This window comes from Danio rerio, chromosome 7 (genome assembly GCF_052040795.2).
Source record: "Danio rerio strain M-AB ecotype USA chromosome 7, GRCz13ab, whole genome shotgun sequence".
Taxonomy (NCBI): Eukaryota; Metazoa; Chordata; class Actinopteri; order Cypriniformes; family Danionidae; genus Danio; species Danio rerio.
The window spans coordinates 40,892,534-40,916,990 of record NC_141027.1 but is presented as its reverse complement, the minus strand read 5'-3'; the positions used below and the strand labels follow the sequence as shown (position 1 = coordinate 40,916,990).

The 24,457-nt window shown below is 34.1% G+C and overlaps 1 protein-coding gene across 9 annotated transcripts in view; it reads left to right on the top strand.

Moving 5' to 3' along the window:
- The window catches only part of dnajb6b (DnaJ heat shock protein family (Hsp40) member B6b), a 41,772-nt gene that overhangs the window by 10,587 nt on the left and 6,728 nt on the right, over positions 1–24,457 (top strand). For 6 of the 9 annotated variants that reach the window (XM_087258964.1, XM_087258961.1, XM_087258965.1 and 3 more), the window contains exons 3-8: positions 1,098–1,207; positions 2,514–2,567; positions 2,664–2,768; positions 5,425–5,550; positions 6,818–6,962; positions 7,134–7,204. In XM_087258964.1, the coding sequence (XP_087115090.1) occupies positions 1,098–1,207; positions 2,514–2,567; positions 2,664–2,768; positions 5,425–5,550; positions 6,818–6,962; positions 7,134–7,204 (611 nt within the window). 9 annotated transcript variants of the gene reach the window in all.

The following is a 24,457-nucleotide window of genomic DNA, read 5'->3' as shown; positions in this document are numbered from 1 at the left end:
GTGTATAGAGTGTTTGGTTTAGGCCATTGACGCTGCAGGCTGCGTGTGTATTGCTGACTCAGGTTGAGTGTACAGGGATGCTGACCTGTTGTCACACCTACTGAAGTTAAACTGTGCAGCATGACCTGGATTGAAAGTGGATGTTAAGAGGTGTGGAATTTATTTTGTGTGGGCATTACATTTTTTTTCCAATGAATATTAGCATCCTTGAACATTTAATTTGATTTAAACACTGTTTCTGGTCAGCTTTTTTTTTTTTTTTTTTTTTACTAAAATCAGCATCAGGAATTTATAGTGATTTATAAAAATCTTTGTAGTCCTATATCTTCAGTCTTGTAACTAACATTTTTGTTGTTGTTTGTTCATGATTCTTATATAATGAAATTTGTTGATTTAAATATAAGTTAATAAAATAAAAATATGGTAAAGCAGTGGCACAGTAGGTTGTGCTGTTGCCTTACAGCAAGAAGGTTGTTGGTTTGAGCCTCTGCTGGGTCAGTTGGCGTTTCTCTGTGGAGTTTGCATGTTCTTCTTGAGTTTTGCGCGGGTTTTCTCTGGGTGCTCCGGTTTCCCCCACAGCCCAAAGACATGCGGTACAGGTGAATTAGGTAGGCTAAATTGTCCGTGGTGTATGAGTGTGTATGGATGTTTCCCAGAGATGGGTTGCAGCTGGAACGGCATCCTCTGCGTAAGCATATGCTGAATTTGACGGTTCATTCCGCTGTGGCGACCCTGGATTAATTAAGGGACCAAGCCAAAAAGAAAATGAATGAATAAATGAATGAATAAATAAATGAAAATTAAAAATAAATAAAATAATTAATAACCTAAACTTTTTTTGTGTTTGCATTCATTAATCACCCACATATATGCTGTTATTTTTGTAAATAATTTTTTAATGTTCTAGATATACAAATACACACTATATACACTATATATTATCACTTTCATTCTTTTTTGTACATCTTTGATGTACTTTTTAAATTGTGACTATATATTCTGCATATAAATTTATATTCTGCAGGTGCATGTAGTTTTTGTGCCCTTTTCAAATTTAAGATGTCTTGCTTTGAAAAAGGTGTGTATGTGCTTTTCAGGTACAGAAAACTTGCACTAAAATGGCATCCAGACAAAAACCCCAATGACAAAGAGGAGGCGGAGAAAAGGTTCAAAGAAATCTCAGAAGCATATGAAGTCCTGTCAGATGGTATTGGATATTTATTTTTTCTATAATTATTTTTAAATGATACACTGTTTTTTTATTATTGAAAGTGAATAATTTCCTCTTATAAATGTTTGTAAAGTGTAAAGAAATCTACCAAAATAACCTGTCAGTGGTTGAATTGCTTGATTTATGACTATTTTAAGGTGTTGAGGTATGACACATGTCCTGGTATTTTGGCTTTTTAAGTCTTTTTCTTAAGCCAGTTACTTTTTTCTGTATTTCTGCAGTAAAAAAAAAAGTTATGTATTTTCATTTGCATGTCTGCATTTTTTTTTTGTACATCTTCCCATTTACCGTTTTATTAAATGTGTAGAGGTATTTTTAGATTTCATTTATTATTTATTATTAAATATTTCATTTTCCTGTGCAAGACTTGTTAAAATGCATTGCCACACAGTTATTGTAATCTCAACATGAATAAAAAAAAAGTTGGTGCTTTTGCTTCTGATAGTAAAATATATTTTGTTCATCTGGTCACAGGTGAAAAACGATACAATTTTTATAAATCAAAAAAAGTGTCCACTTTCACTTCCATGGGTGGTAGAAAACACCCATATTGTGTTTGTAATGTGCTTTTAGTCACATGTGTAGCCACTTGTGGTTTAAATAGCCAGTAAATAAAGAAATATTCTTGGACCTTTTGGTGCAGCATGACAGCCAGATGGTGTTTAAGCTCTGTCTTCTGAAATTGTAAGCAAATAATTTAAACAGCACAATGCTTCCTTAAAAGTCTTCCTTTTAACACAAAGCGTTGAGTGTTGTTTGTGTTTATCTAATCTGAAACCAAAAAAACTGTTCTGTGTTGTTTTCTGTTGTTTCTTTTAGCATTCATTTGCCAATCACTCTTATTTTACTAATATTAAATTAGATTAGAAAAGGCCAGTACACACAGCTGTCCATAGGCCCTTCTTCCCTTAAAGAAATCAGGGAAGAGACTGAAACAAAACAGAAGTGTCATGTAAAGGTGTAAACAGGAATATGTGTCCTTAGTCTGCTTTTTTATAGTAAATAGGCAACTGCCCTAGAGTAAAACAGTTTATTTATTTATTTATTTATTTATTTATTTTTATCGATTCAGTTGATATCCCGGTCTGGCGAGAGCACTTTTAGCTTAGCAAAGATCATTGAATCTGATTAAACTGTTATTTTGCTATACCTTCAATATCAGTTGTATACCAGACCTCGAACATGCCACAAAGAAAAAGTGAAGGTGTTGTGGCAGGTGTGTGTGACTTATATAAAACATGTTAAACTGAGTGAAACTAAAAGCAGCATTTTTCTTTTGCAGAAAACAAACGGAGAGATTATGATAGATATGGTAAACAAGGCCTCTCTAATAGAGGTAGGTGAAGTTATTTTCTTTGTAAAAGTTACCTGTTCACATTTGTTCCTGTTTTTGGAAATGTGTCTGTCCTCTAATGATTTATTGTTGGTAAAGGTGGCCATTACGATGATGAATATATGGGTGGATTCACATTCCGTAACCCAGAAGACGTCTTCAGGGAATTTTTTGGAGGTCATGATCCATTTGCAGATTTCTTTGGTAGGTGCATGTGAGATTATTATTATTATTATTATTTTATTGAATTAATAAAGCAAGTGCCAAAAGGGGACATTCGCAACATGCAGTTTAGTATTTCAATTTTTAACTGTGAAACCGCATTTACCCTGCATTATTTCAGAATAAAGAGCTTCTTGTCAGTGAAAATGGTGTTCAAAATTAGAACAAAACTCCCAAAGTGAGGAAATGAAGGTCATTTAATCTCTCTCGTTGTTTCTGTCTGTGTGACAGTAATAACGTGGTTTGAGTTATAATTAGGTAATTAGATTTTGCATGAAATTATTGGAGCTTGGGTTCATTAGTTGATTAGCTTTATGTTAATCTACTATAATTATATTGTTCACTAAAAATACTCTCAGAAATGGGCTCTTAACTTTGGTGTGTATTATGGGAAAATTGTACTTTTATCTTTTATACGGTTACAAAACACACACACACACACACACACACACACACACACACACACACACACACACACACACACACACACACACACACACACACACACACACACACACACACACACACACACACACACACACACACACACACACACACACACACACACACACACACATATATATATATATAATATCACATTTGTGCAGTTTTTTCTGTGATACTTCACACAAAGGAACTTTATGCTTATTTTAGAAAAGGACATAACAGCATCATGAAAGTAGTCCATGTGACTTGCGTGCTACATTCCACATCTTCTGAGGATTATCCATGAATAAAGGCTTAAAGGGACAGTTAACTCGTAAATTAAAATTTACTCAGCCTCAAGTGGTTTTAAACTTTTTATGAATTTAATTTATTCTGTTGAACACAAAACAAGGTTTTCTGAAGAATAATGAAACCAGCAGCCATTGACCTCTAAAGGAGGACCTTTTGTTCATTTTATGGAAGTCAGTAGCGGTTTGTTTTCCAATGTTCTTCAGTATATCTAACTTGGTGTTCAACAGAAGAAAGTCAATCAGGTTTGGAACATGTGTAGAGAGGGTAAATGATGACAGAATTTAGATTTTTGGGTGAACTATCTTTTTAGACCACATTCATAGTTATAATTTGTTATATTGTTGAACAAATAATATCTTAAATGCTTTCCACAATTTAAAAAACAAAACAAAGTTTTTGGAGTGCAAATCTGTCCCCTTAATTATTGTTAAATACTGATATTGGTGAACTTGTTCAAATAGGACTGCTCACTAATAACACACTTTAGTCATCCGTTAAACACTGAAGTGCTTCCCCATGCGCTCTGACTCTAACTGCGGGGAACAAATGGCCGAACAGCATGTGTGTGAAACATACAGGCACTCTAAATATGGCGAGGGTGCTTGGACCAGCGAGCGGGACGAGAAGAGAGTGTGCATCATCCACTAGGAATGTTCTCAGAAATAGCTTCCAAATAAAAGAGCAGCAAGAGAAAGGCAAAGCTAATAGCTGTAGGCCAATGCGGGGAGAGAACGCTTGTGTGTGTGTGTGTGTGTGTTTTATATGTATGCTTGAAAAATTTCAGAGAACTGAGAATTGTTTTTGAATGGGTCAACTGGATGCAAATACACTTGGTTTAGGTTTCAGGAGCACCATCTTTGAGGATAGAAGGTCATTGGTGTTTACCGGTGTTTATGTAGCTATGACAAGGTTGGGCTGGGTTAAAATAACTGTGTGCATGAAGATTTCAGTCGTGGTTCTGCCTGCCAAATAAAACTTGCTTGAAGGAGATGGGGAAGTTCATGTTAAGGTGCTGAGTGCCTGAAAATGGAGAACTATTGATCTAGGCATGTTTCAGCAGGCATATAATCTAAATCTTCTATTTTACAACATTTGCTCACAGAACTACGAGGATGAGCAAAAATAGATCTACGTATCCCCTGTTGACCTATGTGTTCCCATTAGATGATGATAATTAAAGCTGCAAGTTACTACTTGTTTTACTGTCACCACATAGTTGTTTTCTTTATAAAAAAAAATTATTAATTGTTATATATAATGTTGTTATTTTTAAACAAATTTTATTTGTTTAATGCATCATACATTTCTTAGTTTATAAGTGTAGTAAAACATTATACCACAATTATAAAGATTTATTTAAAGACATTATAATTAGCTTGGTTGTAAAAAAAAATAATAATAAAAAAAGGTTGCCTTACTAAATCAAACAAACTTTGACATTTTTTGTGTAAATAAGTTTCATATATAGGTGAAATAGTGCTTTTCCTTCATATTCCTTCGGTGTTCATACAGTGATTCTGTGAGTACTGAAAAGTTTGTGTTGATATTAAATATTTTAACTGTGATTCGAAATAATTCAGTATTGATCAGTTAAATTGTTAGGGGAAGAAAAACAAACAAAATATATTTTTTAAATCTAGGTTTCACTTGCTTTTTTTAATTAAATTATTATTTTTTTTTATAATTAGGAAAAACTTTTGAAATAAGTCACTCAATGGCTTTATTGAACCTAGAATGCTTTCTGCTGACCCACAGTGAGCCTGAAATGATGTTTTTATTTTAGATGTATTTTATGTTTTTATTTTAAGTGTAAATATCTTTATAATATCCTAATTTTATGACATCTTTTTTCTACTAAGCTCCTAATTTTCTTTCTTTATTTTTTCTTTATTTTTTTAAGCTGATGACACATTTGAAGGTTTCTTTGGTGGGCGCCGTCACAGAGGTATGAGCAGGAGCAGGACAGCAGGTCCATTCTTTCCTGGATTTTCTCCATTTGGTCCGTCCTTTTCTGGATTTGACACAGGTATGTTAATCTGTGTGCAGCTCAGTGTTTCTCAAACCTTTTCTGTCATTCCCCACTTAAGATGTAGATGAGGGTTCCAAGCCTCACCTGTCCCCGATCACTCATGCTAATAAACTAGAGCTTCAAGTCTTACTGAACTATATAAAAAACCTTTGATAACCTCAAATTCAGAAACATGAAAAGTGTGGACTAGTCTAGTGCTTTGCTTTATTTTCGACACTTTGGAAACTGCATGCAAAAAGAACATTCAAAAAAAGATCATTTTATTAATTATTTTAGTGTCTGCAATGAGCCTGTTGTACACACATTTTCAAAACATGGTTGTAGGCTTACTACCTCTCTCAAGTTTTGCTCAATGTTAATATGATATCTGTATTTTATTTTCAGTGAAGCAACAGCATGGCTTCTTCTTGTTCCATGTCAAATATTGATTCATTGCAAACTTTTATACCCCTTACCACAGTTTTTGTTCTGCTTCAATTACATTCTGACATTAAATTATTCTCATAGATCACTCTGGTATTTCCTTCGCAGTCTGATGTTGTTTAAAGGGATAGTTCACCCTAAACTGAATATACTCTCGCCCTCAAGTACCCTTTTAAGTTTGCATTTTCTGTTGAACACAAAATTAAGATATTTTGAAGCATGTTAGAAACCTGTAACCATTAACACGCATAACAGGAAAAACAATTGTTATAGAAGTTATTGGTTACTCAATGGTCAGTGGTTTCCAACACTTTTTTTTAAATAACTTTTGTGTTCAACAGACAAAAAAAAAAGAAACACAAACAAGTTTGTGACAAGTGAAGGGTGAGTAAAAGATGGCAGAATTTTCAGTTTTAGATCAACTGCCCCTTTTCTTAAGGCTTACATTTTAAAGGGATAGTTCATCAAAAATGAAAATTCTGTCGTCATTTACTCATCCTTCACTTGTTCCAATCCGCTTTGAAATGTTTTAAAGAAAGTTGGAAAGTGGAAACCTGTAACCATTGACTTCAATAGTGTTTGTTATTCTGACCATGGAAGTTGATACAAGTTTTCAGTTTTGGTCAAAATATCTTTAATAGGGTTCAACAAAATAAAGAAACTTAAAGGTTTACAACTGTTTGATGGCATGTAATTTTTGTGTAAATTAACCCTTTAAATATGGCAGAATTTTGACTGTGTGGTCAGTGATTTATGGACATGCAGGTATAGCCATGGGAAAAGTCAACATTTATTGTACAGCTATTAGTGTAATGGAACATGATCATCATTTTTTCTGTAGGGTTTTCTCCGTTCGGCCCAATGGGTGGAGGAAGCTTCAGCTCATTTTCATCGTCTCCATTTGGTGGTGGAGGTGGGATGAGAAACTTCACCTCCATTTCCACATCCACCAAATTCATCAACGGAAAGAGGATCACCACTAAACGGTACAAAAGAACATATTGGAATAGCTTTTAACCGCTTCACACCTTGGTTGCACAATCATTTTAATAACGTTATTCAGTTACACGTCTTATGCAAATTGCTCACTAAGTGTTGCTCATTTGACTTAAGTTTATTCAATGCAAATCTCACAGGTAACGTTTGTGTCATTGCAGTATTGTAGAGAACGGTCAAGAGAGAGTGGAGGTAGAGGAGGACGGTCAGCTCAAATCTCTCACAGTCAACGGTAAGGAGCAGTTACTCCGACTGGACAGCAAATGAACTGCAGATGAATGTTCGAAGCGGTTAAACCCAAACATTCCTAAGCATAACCAACCTTCCCAACCAGGCTGATGGCTACCAGTGCACCTGCTCTCCACTAGTCAGCAAACCAAGAGTAGGTAACATGAGCGTTTAGATGGTGCTGTTACCCTCAGTGCAGTGAATCGCAGAGGTAAACAGGGTGAAGTCTCATTCCAGCATTTTTTCCTTTCTTTCTTGGGGACCATTTATTCCTTACAAAACCTCAGTTCGAACAAGCACACTCTATTCCCTTTCTGTCAGCTTTTCTTTCATCCATAAGTGCTTGAAACTGGAGCTTAACAGGTTGTGTTTGCTTTCTGCTGTAGAGCCGTTCAACTGTTCATATGTTGAAGTCTTAACCTCTCCATTCTGACATATTTAATATGATCTAACCAATGTAAGTAGTTGCCATTTGTTTATTATATTAGACTGTTAATAAATTATTATGATTTTTATTTGGCTTTTCACCTAACTGTTGCATAGCCTGAGACCTTTCCATTGATCCGAACATACTGTTTATATACATTGTGTGAACTTATATGCTGGAAATTCTGTTCTTTCTAAGAAAACAAATAAGCAAAGACAGACAAAGTTTCAGGTTTAATAAATTTCACTTTCACCTGTTTTGAATGCTGCACTCAGTGTTTTTGTGGTGCTTTTGGGAAACACAGATTTAACTCTAATTTGTGTGTCTGTGTGTGTGTGTGTGTGTATGTGTGTGTCTTTATCTTGGCCTGATGAACTGTACGTGTCTCATAACACTCACAAAATTAAAGACAGTAAAACTTTGCTTTCAGTCTGCTTGCACCTTGATATGCCTCTTTAAAATATTCACACATGCATGAGCGCATACTGCACCTGTGGTTTTATTTGTTTAATTGCACAGACACTTTTAACTAACTACTGTGTGTAAATTCTCAAAACTGAATGCAGATGCTGTGGTGTTGATGTAGTGAAATTCATAATGAATGCCAACTGTTTTTACAGAAGAGTCCATGGTGACAATTAGGTAGGATAACAACTAGCTTATACACACAATGCTGGAAAGTACAGCATGAAAATTAAGTGGAGAGGCAGCACAGAGGCTATACAGTTATATGACTGGACTAGGACGCCTTTCTGTGTGGAGTTTTCATGCATGTTCTCCCTGTGTATGAGTGGGATTCCTCTGCTCTGGTTTCACCCACAGTCCAACGACACATGGTTATAGGTACATTAGATAATCTAAAGTGTTAATGGGAAAGTTTATGGGTGGTTCCCAGCACTGGGGATTTGTGAGTAAGTGTACTCTCAGAGCTGGGTATTGGCTGAAATAGCATTTGCCAGGGCCGGAGTGGGACTCCTTTTCAGACCTGGAGTTTCAAGCCTCAGACCGGCCCACCTCAGTTCACGACTGACTATATTGAAATAAGGTCATTTCCAATTCAGTTTCTAATTACATTATCACGTCTTTTTTGAGAAAACAGCTGCTTTAGAACTTCAAATGTTCAACAACCCTAACAGTATTAAATGTCTTAACAAAAAAAAAAAAAAAAAAAAAACTCACGAGGATCATCCCTGGGTCGGTGGTATCAAAACCTAACGTGCTAACCACTCGACCACAACAGTTAAATGATACTTGACCTGCAGGCTGCATCTTGTTCATGAGGCTGCGAGAAAATAGATAAAAAGAGCAGAGCTGCGGTAAAATATTGAATAAGAAGACTGTGGTCAAGTAAATAAATGCATTAATTTAAAAAGTGTGACTGCTGAGAGCAACAGATTCTGGAGCTATCGGCCCTCGCGGCCAAAAAACGGACCGGCCCACCGGGAATTCTCCCGGTCCTCCCGATTAGCCAATCCGGGCCTGGCATTTGCTGTGTAAAACCTGCTATATACTTTCTAAAGTGAGTGAGTGAACTATGGGGAGGCAGGCATATAATTGATTTATATCTGCATAATTACACTTTGAAGGTAAAATGCTGAAGTTTTGCTTGATCTTACCGATGTTGAGAGATTTAAAAAATGGTTAAATTACAGCTATTAACAATTAAAAAAATACTGTACTAGTAAGGGTCAATATGTATCACTAAATGAATGAAACAATTTGAAGATGAAACTGGTGATTTTTATACTCCATTAAGGTAAGTCAAAAGGAACTATTGTGTTGAACATGAGGTGTTAATTGATTAAAAGGTAATTACAACTTTTCCCCTCCTAAAGTTTTGGGTCTTAACCAGGGGTGGCCAAACTTTTTTTTTTTTAAGAGATAAAATGCAATAAAAATAAAATGCATAAAAAGCTTGATTGAGAGCTGTGGCCCAAAAGTAAATCTAGCAAACCCTGGGTAATTTCCTAATTTATTTAATAATATTTGTAAATAATTAGAAAAAAAAAGCATTACTTCAACTGTATTTACTAGTGAATTATTCATTTTTTGAAAATGTATATTATTTTAACTCTCTTATTACAATGAAGCCATTAAATATTTTATTAATTTTTAAAAAATCCAAACAATAGAGTTTACTGCCGACACTAGTCATGGTGAACTTGCCTTTACCTTGATTTGTACGCTGATGTCTTCTACTTCTACTGATGTCAGCTTTGTGCCATTTATTTTTGATGGAAACTATGATTATCTATCTATCTATCTATCTATCTATCTATCTATCTATCTATCTATCTATCTATCTATCTATCTATCTATCTATCTATCTATCTATCTATCTATCTATCTATCTATCTATCTATCTATCTATCTATCTATCTATCTATCTATCTATCTATCTATCTATCTATCTATCTATCTATCTATCTATCTATCTATCTATCTATCTATCTATCTATCTATCTATCTATCTATCGTAACAACGTAAAAGTCTTTATTATTGTTCTTTTGTTGTTTTTGTCTTTTGTAAAACCATCAGACAGGAATCAGATTATGGTGGGTAAACACTGAACGTTGTGTGTAGGCTTCCTTGTTTGTGGTCCATTAGCGCCCCCTGTAGTCTAAATGTTATACGAACATCTGTTCCGCATAGGCCTACATTCCCTCGAGAATCACTTTTGCCTTGTCCTTGAGTGATACCAAAATAGATTCGCATTTCTAACGATGAAAAGATTTGTTAACCGTTTTCTGTGACGGAGTAGCTTAGGCTGATTTATACTGTATTGTCTGAGGAAAGGCAAAAGTCTTTGCCTTCGAGATACTCTTATAGCTAAACCCAAACAAGTTAATCAAGGTCGGCAGCTTTACTAGAAGGCTACATGGATGTGAGTTTGATCAAAGTTGGAGCTGAACTCTGCTAAAAAATTGGGTCTCAAAGGCCAGATTTGTCCATCCATGATCTAATCTGTGATAACATCACAGCACCAGAGGGCGACATTTCTTCAGTCATTTTACACTTCTTTGGTGGGCAGCAAGTCGTTTTTAAAGTACACAAATCAAGTGAGTAAAAGTACAGATTCCCTTATAAAATATTACTCTGTTCAAAATAGTAGGTACCTTTTTACTTAAAGTATTAAACCTTTTTTGATTAATGATTGTTTTATTTTGCGGGAAAACTATTAACAACCTGTTACATAATGAAAACTACTACCGATAATTTATTAAAACTGAAGTGTGCAAACAAGTGATAACAGCAAAATATGACATAGACCAGCTGAAAATATAGGCTGTAATTTAACAACAGACAAAATGTGTTACATTTTACATAGGAACACTCATATATATATACATGTTATGCAGCAGTAAGTTAGATGGACAGTTATTATTGTACAGCTATTACTGTAATGGAACATGATCATCATTTTTTCTGTAGGGTTTTCTCCGTTCGGCCCAATGGGTGGAGGAAGCTTCAGCTCATTTTCATCGTCTCCATTTGGTGGTGGAGGTGGGATGAGAAACTTCACCTCCATTTCCACATCCACCAAATTCATATGGCAATTAATTAGGTATTTTGTGAAAAGTGATTAGTTAACTTACCTAAATAAAATAGTAAACCCTTTACCTTAATAGCAATAAGTTGATCTAAAAGAGAAAACCCGCTTGAACTTGGAACTGTTGACAACTTCAGTCAACTAACCGATATTTAGAGTATTTAAACTAGAGTATGTTTGGGTTATTTTGAGTCTGGATTGTGAATTCAGTGAATCCTCAAATGGACATTTGCTCTGACCTCAGATCATTTAAATCAGTAACTTGAGAGCAGATTAGTCAATTGTATGAATGAATTGTGATTTGTGAACTGATTCGACGGTAACTGAAGAATTCAGCTAATTGTGAATGTCACTTACATGTTCCTGAATGGGTGACATTTCCTCTAGTTTAAGACTATTTACATTTTATTTAATTTTTTTTTAATTTATATAAATATTATCCTGCCACGAATGTTTTACTGATACTTTTTAGCTTTGTATGTCAACCATAAAGATTTATATTACAACAGTTTTACAACAGTGAATTAATGACTCCAGATGTGTTTATTTTTAAACCAGTTCTGGCAGAAAGCAACCCAAAAAAGGGTCTTATTGTGGTTGACAAATGGAAGCAGTCACCAAATGCAGACTATAAGGACACAAAAATCTATATAGACAAATTTAGACCTTAATTTCCTTTCTACACTTTTTTACTTCTCTCTGATAAATGATCCAAATTTGATCAAAATGATCCAGAACTGTGATGAAACCGGAAGCTGAAAGCATCCAGAGGCTGATGAAGAGTTTCCCCCCCTTCATGTTTTACCACTGTTCTCCCAAGGCTTATGAAAGATGGTGAAGATAGGAGTGATGGAGGAGGAAAACATGAGGCCAGCTCTGGGTTTGTGTTAGCGCCTGCTGTGATGCTATCAGACTGCCTGAACAGTGGGAAGCGGCTGCTGTTGATGATGGCCTTGCTTTCCTAGTGAATGTTTCTTGTGTTAGGGAGAATGGATATTTCTAAGGTTATTAATGGAAATCCTGTTTAACTTTTCAGTGATGGTCATTATTTATCTGTTGTTTGTTTTACATGTGCATTTACATTATGCAAGGTTTATTTATTTTGGCTTATGTTGATATGGCAGGTTGATTGGGCGTAAATTATTTTGATATCTAACTGCGGATGTAGCATCTGCAACATTATTCATTTATTCTGTGGACAGCAGTTTCAGTTGGTCATGTTACCACAGCATGCAAACTCTCATCAAAGTTATCCAGGCAAGGATCAATATTGCACTTGGAAAGCACAGATAAATGCATTTACATATTTATAAAAAAAGAATTAAAACAGCTGAGGTTTATGGCATTTTATCAGAAAAAGAAATAGTCATACTAAAGTGCAATACCTGTAAAAAGAAAGTTATTTTAAGTAGTAAACTTCATGATTGTTACTAAGTTCACTGGAAAACCACCCATTGACACTACTTATAAATACTATTTTACTTTTTCACCAAAAAATGTTTCTCATTTCTTAATGTCATAAATATTAATTAATAAAAAAAAACATAATTATAAAAACATAATTATTTTAGACTTAACAGGTCACCATAACAAGCCCCATACCAATTACCTGCTTAAACAAGAACGTTTAAAACAGAAAGAAAAACCGAACAAAGAAAAAATGGCTTATTAGTATTAAAGGACTGCATTTTAATTGTTTTCCTTGAAAATATTTAGGCTATTATTCCTCGCCACTCAAAGTAATTAAATGATAATGGATTGGAACATTTGCTGTTATCACTGCTGTAACCCACATTAATAACATAATACACTGATCTTGGAAAGCAAAAAATAAAGAAACACACCTTATTTCTCCAGTAGCCTATACTCTCCGTTTCATTGCTTTATTTTCCGTCCATATATTTCTAAAGCTAGAGATATGATCTCTGCCTCGCTTTTCACGGACGAATAAACGCAGCTTATTATTCAGAGCTCGACGAGGAAGACAAACCCTAACGCGAGGGTTTTCAGTCCGCTGAGAGCCGGCGAGCGGGACACTTATTTCCCACGTACATCCCTGACTGGGATTTAGACAAGGCGCCGTGATTTGCACGGATGCAGCGTCTGAATGTGTGTGTTTGTATGGAGGTGAGCCTGCGGTAATAGACTGTGAATATACGGGGTCTCCGCGTCGACCTCGCGGTAATGACACATCCAATCATACCGGCGGAAATTGAGAGTTGCGCGGGCTGCATTTGTCTCTGTTTGACCAGACTCGTTCCGCTTTGTGCTGGCGATTAGGCCTCTTCTCTTCCCTTTTCTCACTGTCACGTTCTTTCATCTTTATCACTTCCTTCATCTTTCATTTTGTGTGTCGTTCTCTTTTGCCATTTTCCCCTCTACTGATCCTTCATCTGTTTCCTAGTTTTCTTTTTTTCTATAGAGGATGAAAAAGGCTCAGGTAAGAGATAAATGAGCAAATTTCTCCTGGTTTTGATTAGCAGAGTTCGTTTGGCAGCAGACCACGAGGCTATCTTTAGCTGAGTCCGTTTCGTGCACCGTTTGTTTGGTGTGATTGTGGTATCCACACCTACCCAAAAGTTTTTTTTAAAGTGTGTATGATTCTACTTATACACAATTAGACCCTGGAAAATAGTAAATGAGTTCAATGGTAGGGTGACCAAGAGAGCCTAACGTGCTACAGTTTAAGAAAAGACATGCAATTACAAAAAACAGCCACAAATTAAGAAAAGATTCATGCAGCGTGTTCTATTAATTGTTTGCGTTGTGAGAAAAAACAGTGTGTTTTTTAAAAAGGGCTTGCATTATGAGGTTTTGCAGCACGTGTGCTATCAAACAGATGGAGATATTTTCTTAATTTGATGTTGTTTTTTGTAATGGACTCTTTTCACATTTCTGGGTTTCTCGGCAGCGGAATAAAAATATTTTTGTAAGGCTGATAACAGCAGTCAGAACCTAAAGGGAACAATGCCAAATTTACGGTTCTGTCCATAAACGCTGCGTTAGAAATGCCTCGTATAATTGGTATTTTGTTTTTAGTAATTTCATACAAAGATGATATAAAATCGTAATTAATAAATTTTTACATATGAATTATATAAATACGTAAAAAAAATGCAAATATTGAAAAACTTTCAAGGATTTAAGATTATGTTGACAGTTAAACGCATCATAGGCCTTGTGAAAAGGATGAGAGTTACAACATCCAGCAAGCTGTATCAAAGAGTCTAGAATACACAAGACATTTCACTCATATACTTTGTAAGGGGAAAAGTGTAACGGTCAAAATGGCGAATAAAGCCCCGCCTTCTAGTACAGGAGCCAATCAGTGATCACTATATGGCAACTAAAGTCTGCCTTTTCGTAGAGGAGCTAATCAGCGATCACTATAGAATGACAATTCTCCAGGAGAGGGGCTCGGACCAGTCGTGCATTTCTGCAGATTTCGTGTGATACGAACATTTAGAAATGAAACTAAAAGGACAGTTATTGTTTAATTGTATTGGTTATTCATAATATGAAATGAAATCGTAATCTTGGCAAGTAGTTTTGGAGAATTTAATGTTTTTCCATTCAAACAGAATGTCCGAGTATACTGCCCGAGAGGCGTTTCAAAGATGGTCGCCGAGTGAAATGACTTGCCTTAAAGGGACTTTGGCTGTATTCAGTAATCCCATATCACATTTACTAATATGAAATTAAATAGCCATCTTGCTGGCTTTTTTGTATGATAACAATATAAAGCCTTCTTTTATCTGTCAGGTAAATGTAGCATAAATAATTGTTACAAATAAACGATCTCTTTAAGTTTTTCATTTGTAAAGACAAATACGCCTTAAGGTTTGAAAAATTCTATATGGAAATTCCTTTAAAAAGTGCTGTTCTTCTTCAGTATTTAAAGATTTTTTATCATCCATTACAAATGTTTACTTTTTTCTTAATCGAAATTAATTCATTTTGCAAGAGAAAACTTCCAAGTAATAAGAAGTGTATAGTTTTTGTGAAATCAAGCATGTTAGATATTTATACTGAAAAACAATACTGCTTAATGTAACAATCAATCTTTTGACCGTTAGAAGAGCTGCAGGTATCCTGATGTTAAAACCGATGTAAAAGCCGTGAAATTAAAATTATAATAAATTTAAAACTTTCTAAAGGGAAGAGACCAGTTAATAACAGCTACTAGAGATGCATTGTTCCAGCTGGAAGGGCATCCGCTGCATAAAAACATGTCAGAATAAATGGCGGTTCATTCCTCTCTGGTGATCACTAATAAATAAGGGACTAAGCTGAAGGATAGTCAAAGAGTGAGTAGAGATGCCACCAAAGTTTGGGCAATTGAAAGCCAGTGGATCATTGGCACTAGAATGACAGTTTATGATGCAAATTTATTAAAACAGAATGCAATAAGCTACACGTTTGGTGAGTAATCCAGTATTTTTCTGTCAGTAAAATAATTAAATACTTGCCAGAAACAGTACATTTGTACACAATAGTTTATCAGACTAAGCCAGATCTGAGCGATCTTACATATTATTAGCTCGCCTGTTGAATTTTAAATGGACCCCAATCATGTTTATTGAAAAGACTAACCTAGCCAGTACTGAATACAGATGAGCAAATGATAGCCACTGGTTGATTGTTCAGATCACTGTCAGTGCATGTGAAGGTCTACTAACAATCATTCATTACTGAAACTCTACTTTTTTTCATCATGTTGAAGACTGGAGTTTCTAAATAATCTCAGATGTTCCCAGGAGTAATTATATTTATAATGTGCATCTTGGGGATGGCGGTCGACGCAGTGGCGCAGTAGGCAGTGGTGTCACCTCACAGCAAGAAGGTTGCTGGTTCGAGCCTCGACTGGGTCAGTTGGTGTTTCTAATATATGTTTATGTTTAAAATATATGCTGGAATAGTTGCCAGTTTATTCTGCTGTGGCTATCCCTGATAATTAACCGACTAAGCTGAAGAATGAATGAATGTGTCTTGGTAATGACATTTTAATATGATACAGTAGTTGAACCAAATATTAATAATAGTAATAATAATATTATTAAATATAATAATAATAGTAATGTTTATTATAATAGTAATAATAATAATAATGATATATATATATATATATATATATATATATATATATATATATATATATATATACATACATATATAATTATTATTATATATATATAAAAAACAAAAAATGTTCCATTGCTATGTTATCACATCCATATAATGGAAGTCATTGGTCACTAAAAATGTTATTCAAATTTCTTCTAAATATCTTTATTGTCTTTACTGGATAAAGTCAAGCAAATTTAGAAAGACTTAAAAGTTAATTTAGCCATCCTCCACTTGTTCAAATATGAATTTCTTTCTTCTGTTGAATACAAAAGAATTTATTTTGAAAAATGTTTGAAACCTGTAACCATTGACTTCCATATAGTGTTGGCGAGTAACATTCTTCAAAATTTCTTCGTTTGTGTTCAACAGAAGGAACTCCTAGGTGTTGAAACCTATTTCAACCTTTGTCTTCATTTAAAATTCAGTAAATGATGAGAGAACTGTCATTACCTTGCAAACTATATTCCTTTAGTAAAAGTAGATGTTACCACTTAAACTAATTAACTTGTTGTTGTTAAAAGCTTTTCGAGTACAAACAATGACATTTCCCAATGCCAGCGTCACCTCCGGCAGCTGCTGTTGTGCTCTGGGTCACGGTGATCCTTTTCTTCAAGCTCAAATACTAGGGTCCGCCAGACAACAAGAGATGTGCTAAAGGCTTGTGGCTTGTCTTCTAAATGTATTCTGTTTTTCATCTTTTCTTCTGGGGGTTGTTGGTAGGTGGAGGAGGAGGGTGTTGCGGCAGACGCAGGCCTTTTCCGGAGATGAAAAAAGGTCCGGTAGTTTGAGAAGCAGCATCTGTCCCTTTTCTTCTCCTCTCTCCCCTTTAATTACACAACACAATAGCCACGAGATGTGCCCATAATCTGCACGCATAATCAGCCTCTCTTTTCTCTCTTCCGAGCCTCTATTCCGTACGCTAATTCAATATAAATGTAAATTAACACGCGCAAAGAATAAAGAAATCTCAATCTATTTACATGACTAATCACAATAAATGCGTTCCACATGAAATATGAATGAATGCATCGCGATTATGGGGAAAAGGGGACGGTGGGTGTCAGGCAAGGAGCACTTTAGGAGCTATTTAAACTTTTTTTATTTTACAGTATCTGCACAGACACACTCTTGTGTTTATGGGCTGAGGGACAAGTGCCTGAAAGTGGCAGGGTAAGTGTGATGTAAACGTTTAAGACTGTCTTAGGAACAACACATACAATAGGGAATACAAGACCAGTTAATACAACCAGGAGAATCATGAGGAATTTACATGAGGACACAGGTAATAAAACATGAAATCCACACTCTCAGAAAAAAAGGTACACGGTGGTACAAATATTGCTCCTTAAGGAACAGTTTTGTACCTTTGTAATAGTTGTACCTTATATAGTACATAGAATTCCTCTTATGATACTGTTCTGTACCTTTTATGGTACATTTGAAACAATGATAGACAATTTTTCCTCTTAAAAAAGGTACATACGGTTGAAGTCAGAATTATTAGCCCCCTTTGAATTTATTTATTTTTTTTTATATTTCCCAAATGATGTTTAACAGATCAAGAAAGTTTTCACAGTATGTCTGGTAATGTTTTTTTTTTCTGGAGAAAGTTTTGTTTGTTTTATTTAGGCTAGAATAAAAGCAGTTTTTAAATTTTTAATCACCATTTTAAGGACAAAATGATTAGCCCCTTTTTTTTTCGATCGTCTGCAGAGCAAACCATCATTATACCATAACTTGGCTAATTAACCTGCCTTGACCCAATTAACCTAGTTAAGCCTTTAGATGTCACTTTAAGCTGTATAGAAGTGTCTTAAAAATATCTAGTCCAATATTATTTACTGTCATCATGGCAAAGATAAAATAAATCTGTTATTAGAAATGAGTTATTAAAACTATTATGTTTAGAAATATACTGAAAAATCTTGTCTCAGTTAAACAGAAATTGGGGGAAAAACACGGGGTCTAATAATTCAGAGGGGGTAATAATTCTGACTTCAACTGTAAGGGCTGGACAACTTCTTTATTACAATATCTATGAAAATCAATATTACTGGAAAGGCAAAGTGATTTTATGAATAATGTATGTATTAAAACATCATTTAGAAGCATATGTTTAAAGAAACTTATAAACAAAAACAAAACAATAGGTATTGTGACCTAAACATGTAAGGCATTTTTAATAAACATTAGCTAAGCATTTTCTCATAAATACATTTTCATTTGATTATTGATATCCACACCTTTTGGCGTTTGCTTTTCACTACGTACTTGAGCTGGCAAAAGTCCTGCATATGCAAAGTGTTTATGCAAACATTTTAGTATTGTAAAGCAAATCAAAAATTGTGCATATCTTATTACAACACTTGTAATAAGAATGTATTCTATGTACTTTTGTAACATTGTTGTGAAAAGTGTTGTGAAATGTTTATTACAAAATAGATCTTTTGATTTATGTTAAAGTATTTTTTGTTCTTTAATGTCAATAGAAAAGCTGCATTTACACAAAAAGAAACTTTTTTTTAAAACATTGTTTAAAAATGTATTTGATTTTTTATATTTACTGAAAATAAATTGACGTGTTTTGGATTTAGCAGAATGCCTTTAAATAGTTCTTATCAATATTCAATCTGCAGGTTTTAAAAACCAATGGTACATTTTGGTGTCCCACGATACAAATCATGTTTTTGAAGGCACAAACTGCAACGGTACAAGTTTGTTTCTTTGTCTTAAGGTACAATTCTGTTCCGTTAAAAGGTACTGCCCCAGTGACAAGGGTTTGTACCTTCTTTGGTACAACGTTGTACCATTTTTTCTGAGAGTGCACCTCAAAGACAATTGTAATGTTCCCAACTGTTTTCTGCTGTCTTATATTGGCATAAAATGTTACAGCAAGCTAAAATATTGCCAAAGTTACTTTGAGAAAATCAATAGATTAAATCAGACACTAAGAACTGTGATTTATTTTGTTGTTGTTGTATGAATAATATTACATACTTTTTATAATAATGGGAAATCATCACTAATAGGAAAACTCCGATCGATTGAAAAAAGATCGGTATCAGCCGATAATCACATTTCATAACTCGATCAGTACTTGCCAATCTGGCCAATCTCATGGACCGATCGCCAGTGTTTGTTTATGAGTTTACAAGCCAAGGAATGCTCCCATATACCTAGCCTAAGCTAAAGTAAGATGAATAAATGAATTGTTTTCTGTAAAGCTGCTTCTGGCCATGACCTGTTCACACCAATATGTGAATGGTTATAAGAGACATGTTTTCGAGATATTATAGCATCTTTCATTTATACTCTTAAGGCGAGATCATCTCGTACGGTTCATTCTTAAAAGGGAACATGTGCTCAATGCATTATTAAGCTTGAAGCCTCAAAATCGGTACTTTATATTGGCCGATCACCATGACAAGGAATCTGAGCATCCCTAATCACAAACCTTATTCATGATTTTTTGTTCAAATATCAATAGTCAGATTTACCTGCTTGTAAACAGATTACTTTATTGTCAGGCAGACTGTCTACCTGGGATAGAAAAAGATTCAAATGTGCCCATGCTTTATACTAGTATTTAACTGTAATCAAATGTTCTGGGTCAGAAAGACTGGATGAAAGCAAACTGGGCTAGAATGAGCATTTTATGGAAAATAATAATAAAATGCTCTCAGAAATATGTGAGCTGTCATGGGGAAAAAGTTTATTTCAAAACTTTAGATACATTATGAGGTACCAACTCTTTAGAAATGTGTAACATCTAAATAGGTAAAGCCCCACTGACAGTTCTTGTATGTCTGAAATTTTAATAATAATAACAAATTGAAATAATGTATGTAAATGAAATGTAAAATGTGGAAGGTAAAACAGCACAGAATACTATTAGTAAAATGATAAACCAGAAAAGTAAAGTATCAGTGTAAATGTAATCACTGTTCTTAAATATTCTTTGACTACTTATTTTGACTAGAAATTTCCGCATTAGCTACTAATCATTTGGACTAACTATATAGATTTTTTTTAAATTAAAAATATGTACTCTTATTACATATGTACTTACTACATTGTAATAATCACATTATTATAAATGGCTGGAATTTCTTTGCAGCAGGTTATTTCTACTATAAAAAGTGATATTAGCATCCAAAGGACAGATCTTGTGTGCTTTGCCTTCACGCACATTATGTGATTTTGAGTGCATCAGCAGCTTGATGCTGTATATGAGATATGCTATTTGTTAATGTAAATCTGGTTTACAGCATAGTCATATTGTAACATTCTCACTGGCATTGAGCTCAATTCAATCAGAAATAATTGATTCTGCTATTTCTCTCTTTGTCACTTGAACATTCGGTAGAGTTGAGGTTTTGTAGAAGTTTTAAGAGGCTGTTGTGTTCACCTTGATTTACTGAGGCATTTAGCTTTATTTGTATTTTGGAAAATGAGTGCTCTCCTCACAAATCAACTGTTTGTTGTTTCCCACTGCCATTTCTCTCTTTTTTATTCAGTACAAGCAGAATATTTCAGCACTGTAAAAATCTAAAACTCTGAGACTTTTACTCAAATCATGTTGGAACTGGTGACTTGGCAACTTGTAGTGGAATATTTTTCACTCTAGTAGGGTTTACAGATACTCTGTTAACATCTCTGTGATAAACACATTTTGTTTCATTTTAATTCTTTGTCAATTCAAAGGAAATAAAACAGTTAATCCAATTTAACCTTCTGGGGCAGGGGTGGCCAACCCTGTTCCTGGAAAGCCACCTTCCTGCAGATTTCAGTTACTACCCATATCAAACACACCTGAACCAATTAATTAGAACCTGAACACCACGTGGTAATTACAGGCAGGTGTGTTTGAAATGGGTTGCAACTGAAATCTGCAGGAAGGTGGATCTCCAGGAACAGGATCACCCCTGTTCTAGGGCTTAGTGGCCACATGTGGGGGCAGCACATGGCTATTTAAAATACTTTAAATGTTTTATATTTTGGTACAGACACACAGTGTCATCCTGTATTTTTAACTGTCCAAAATAAGATTTTATTTTTGTTTGTTTTTACTCACTGATAGTCAAAACATGTTAAAAAAATTTTCTATGTTAAATATGTATTACCATAATATAGCATTACAGTCCACAAATATGGACATCATTTTTCTCTGAAAGTACATCATATCAAAAGATGACACTTAGGTTTTTTATTCTAATTTTGTTCCAAAAGCCCAAATAGTAAAAGAGAAATAAAAATTCACTTAAAAAAACACCTTGGGCCTTACGAGGTTAAACAAACATAATATTGTATTGTATCAAACTGTATTAAAGGAGCTTCAAAAACTCAATTTCTGCGGCTGCAAATTAACTAATTACTGTAGTTATTATTTTCGCTGAAAAGTAAAGGATTCATTTTTATTTATTACAGTTACTTATAATCTACTTGAAGAAGTTTACATTTAAGTTTAGTTTAGTTCAAGGATCGGCTGGGTCAGATGAAATTTCCATGTGGAGTTTGCATATTCTCCCCGTATTTGTGTGGGTTTTCTCCGGGTGCTCTGGTTTCCCTCACATACCAAAGACATACGGTATAGGTGAATTGGGTAAGCTAAACTGTCTAAAGTGTATGTGTGTGAATGAGAGTGTATAGGTGTTTCCCAGTGATGGGTTATGGCTGGAAGGGCATCTGCTGCGTAAAACATTTGCTGGATAAGCTGGTGGTTTATTCTGCTGCAGCGACCCCTGACTAATAAAGGGACTAAGCTGAAAAGAAAATGAATGAATGAATGAATAAGCAGAGTAACATAATATTTTCTGAATATTATTTCTTTTTCAAAAGCAGAATATTTATTTTTTATCTATATTTTATCTATGTATAAAAATATTGACACTTTTTAAAAGTAAAAAATATAAAGCATAAATTCATTGAGGCAGAGTATTTATAAATATTTAAGTTATAATTCAGGCATTTTCCAGATTTTTCAACTATTGGTATGATCTGTCCGGCAAGTGCACATGCTTAAGAAACAATGAAACATTTTAGAAATGTATATATCAATATACAGTATAGTATATATGAAATATGGTGTAGTTTATTTGAAATAATTTGATACATAAATTGCTATTTTGTTAAAATGTAAGTTGTAATTGATTTAAAAAGTAAACTAAATTGTCTATTACAAAAGCTCAAATTTAAAGAATTAAGACTTTAAATACTAAGTGTTAAGATTGTGGATAATGTGGATATTTAGTATTCAGTCAACTAATTAAATTAAGTTACTTTTTACAACAAAGTTATTAGAAATGTAGTTTGAATACAATTGTAATGATGTAATTATCAATTAGTTTCTTTTTTGTAGTAACTTACTCAACCCTGAGCAGTGATATCTAAGGAGTGAGGTCAGATGAAACTTTTAAGAAATTTGTTTTCATTATTTACTTTGTGAGATGTCAGATTACGTGGTGTCCATTTTACAGCAGGAATTCAGACAGAAATGTTTCATGCATGTAAAATATTTTTAATGACCACTAGAAACTCTGATCTGATATAATAACACTGATTTTGCCTCACTAAAACAAGCTGAATTTCTTATTTTTGCCTTTTGTAACTCTCAGAAATCCAATAATAATCTACTTGATCATGTTTGTTTTATGACTCTAGGTGTGCACTGACAGATATTTCACATGAACGAAACATTAAACCCAAATTATTTATTATAATCTTCTAATGTTCCATATCATTTATCTGCTTTATGCGGTACGGTAAACTGCTGTGATTGAATTACCATAATTCATGATGGCTGACTAAACGATCGATTGTGCATTGAATATTATCATCACAGATTATTATGATTGAGTAGATTTTGCATGGTTTTGTGCCTTGCCGTCTAAGTTATTGCACTGATGTCATACAAAAAATGATATTTTTTCTGTTTGTATTTAAGCCCTCTGTCTACTTTTGATCATAAGCCATGCAGAAAAATATGAGACAGAATTGATGCCCTGAAGCAAATCGTGTGATGTCAGATTTTAAAGAAATAAATAACTGGCCAGAGATCACAGCCGCTCAGCAATGCTTAAAGACTGCATTCAAGCAAACACAACACCAAGCTTCCTTCTGTTTGGGTTTGTTTGTAAACCAGCCACTGAAATCTTACACATGCTTGTAAACCCCATATTGATACTTATTGATCTACGAAAAGCTTTTTTTCTCAGTATTTTGAGTTTCTGTGCTCTTAACATCAATAAAGGTTCCAAATGGTGTTTTTGCAGTGATGCTATATAAGAAAATCTAAATAATAACACAATAATAACACCTGAACAACAAAGAGAAACAACCTTTTTTCACTAAAATAAAGTTTTATTTACATTGAAGCTCCTGATTTCCAGGAACCTTTATTTTTAAAAGCAGTGTTTGCTGCTTTACTTGGAAAGATGCTATTTTGTAATGAATTTATAATAATATAAGATTGCATATAACCAATTTGAGATTGCTATCAACAATAAATTGACTTATAGTAATATTAATATTGTGTATAAAATAAATAAAGCAGTAGAAACAGCTATCTAAAATGCACGTACAGCAATAACAAATCAATACATACTGAGAAAAAATATTCAAAGATTATTCCTTGGATTTACATTTTTTTTAAAGTTAAGTGGTGGTAAACTATTTACTTAGGCTGAATTTAAACAAACCAATTAAGTTGAACATTACTACATTTAATTTGTTTGTTTAAATTCTACCTATTTCAATTATTTACAACAGTTTTGCAAAAATAAATTTTTCATTGTGAAAATCAGAAGTAATAGGTATGGTGGCCGAGAGCTTAACATGCTGCAAGTTGAGAAAACAGGTGCAATAACAAAAAATGACAACAAATTGAGAAAATATCTTTTTTTAAAATAGCACTGCATTTTTACACAAACATATTTCGAAAACAAGCTGCATTTTCTCACAACACAACGAAATTGTTTCAAGAAGACCCTAAAACATGACGGACTTGGCTACTTAATTTATGGTTATTTAGGCTAATAAATACAAAAGTAACCAGAATCAGGATATTACAATAAACAAACAAAAAACTCACCTTTCAAAGATCACCAACAACTTTACTGAGCAATAATCACGGCACAGCAGCATCCGTCACATT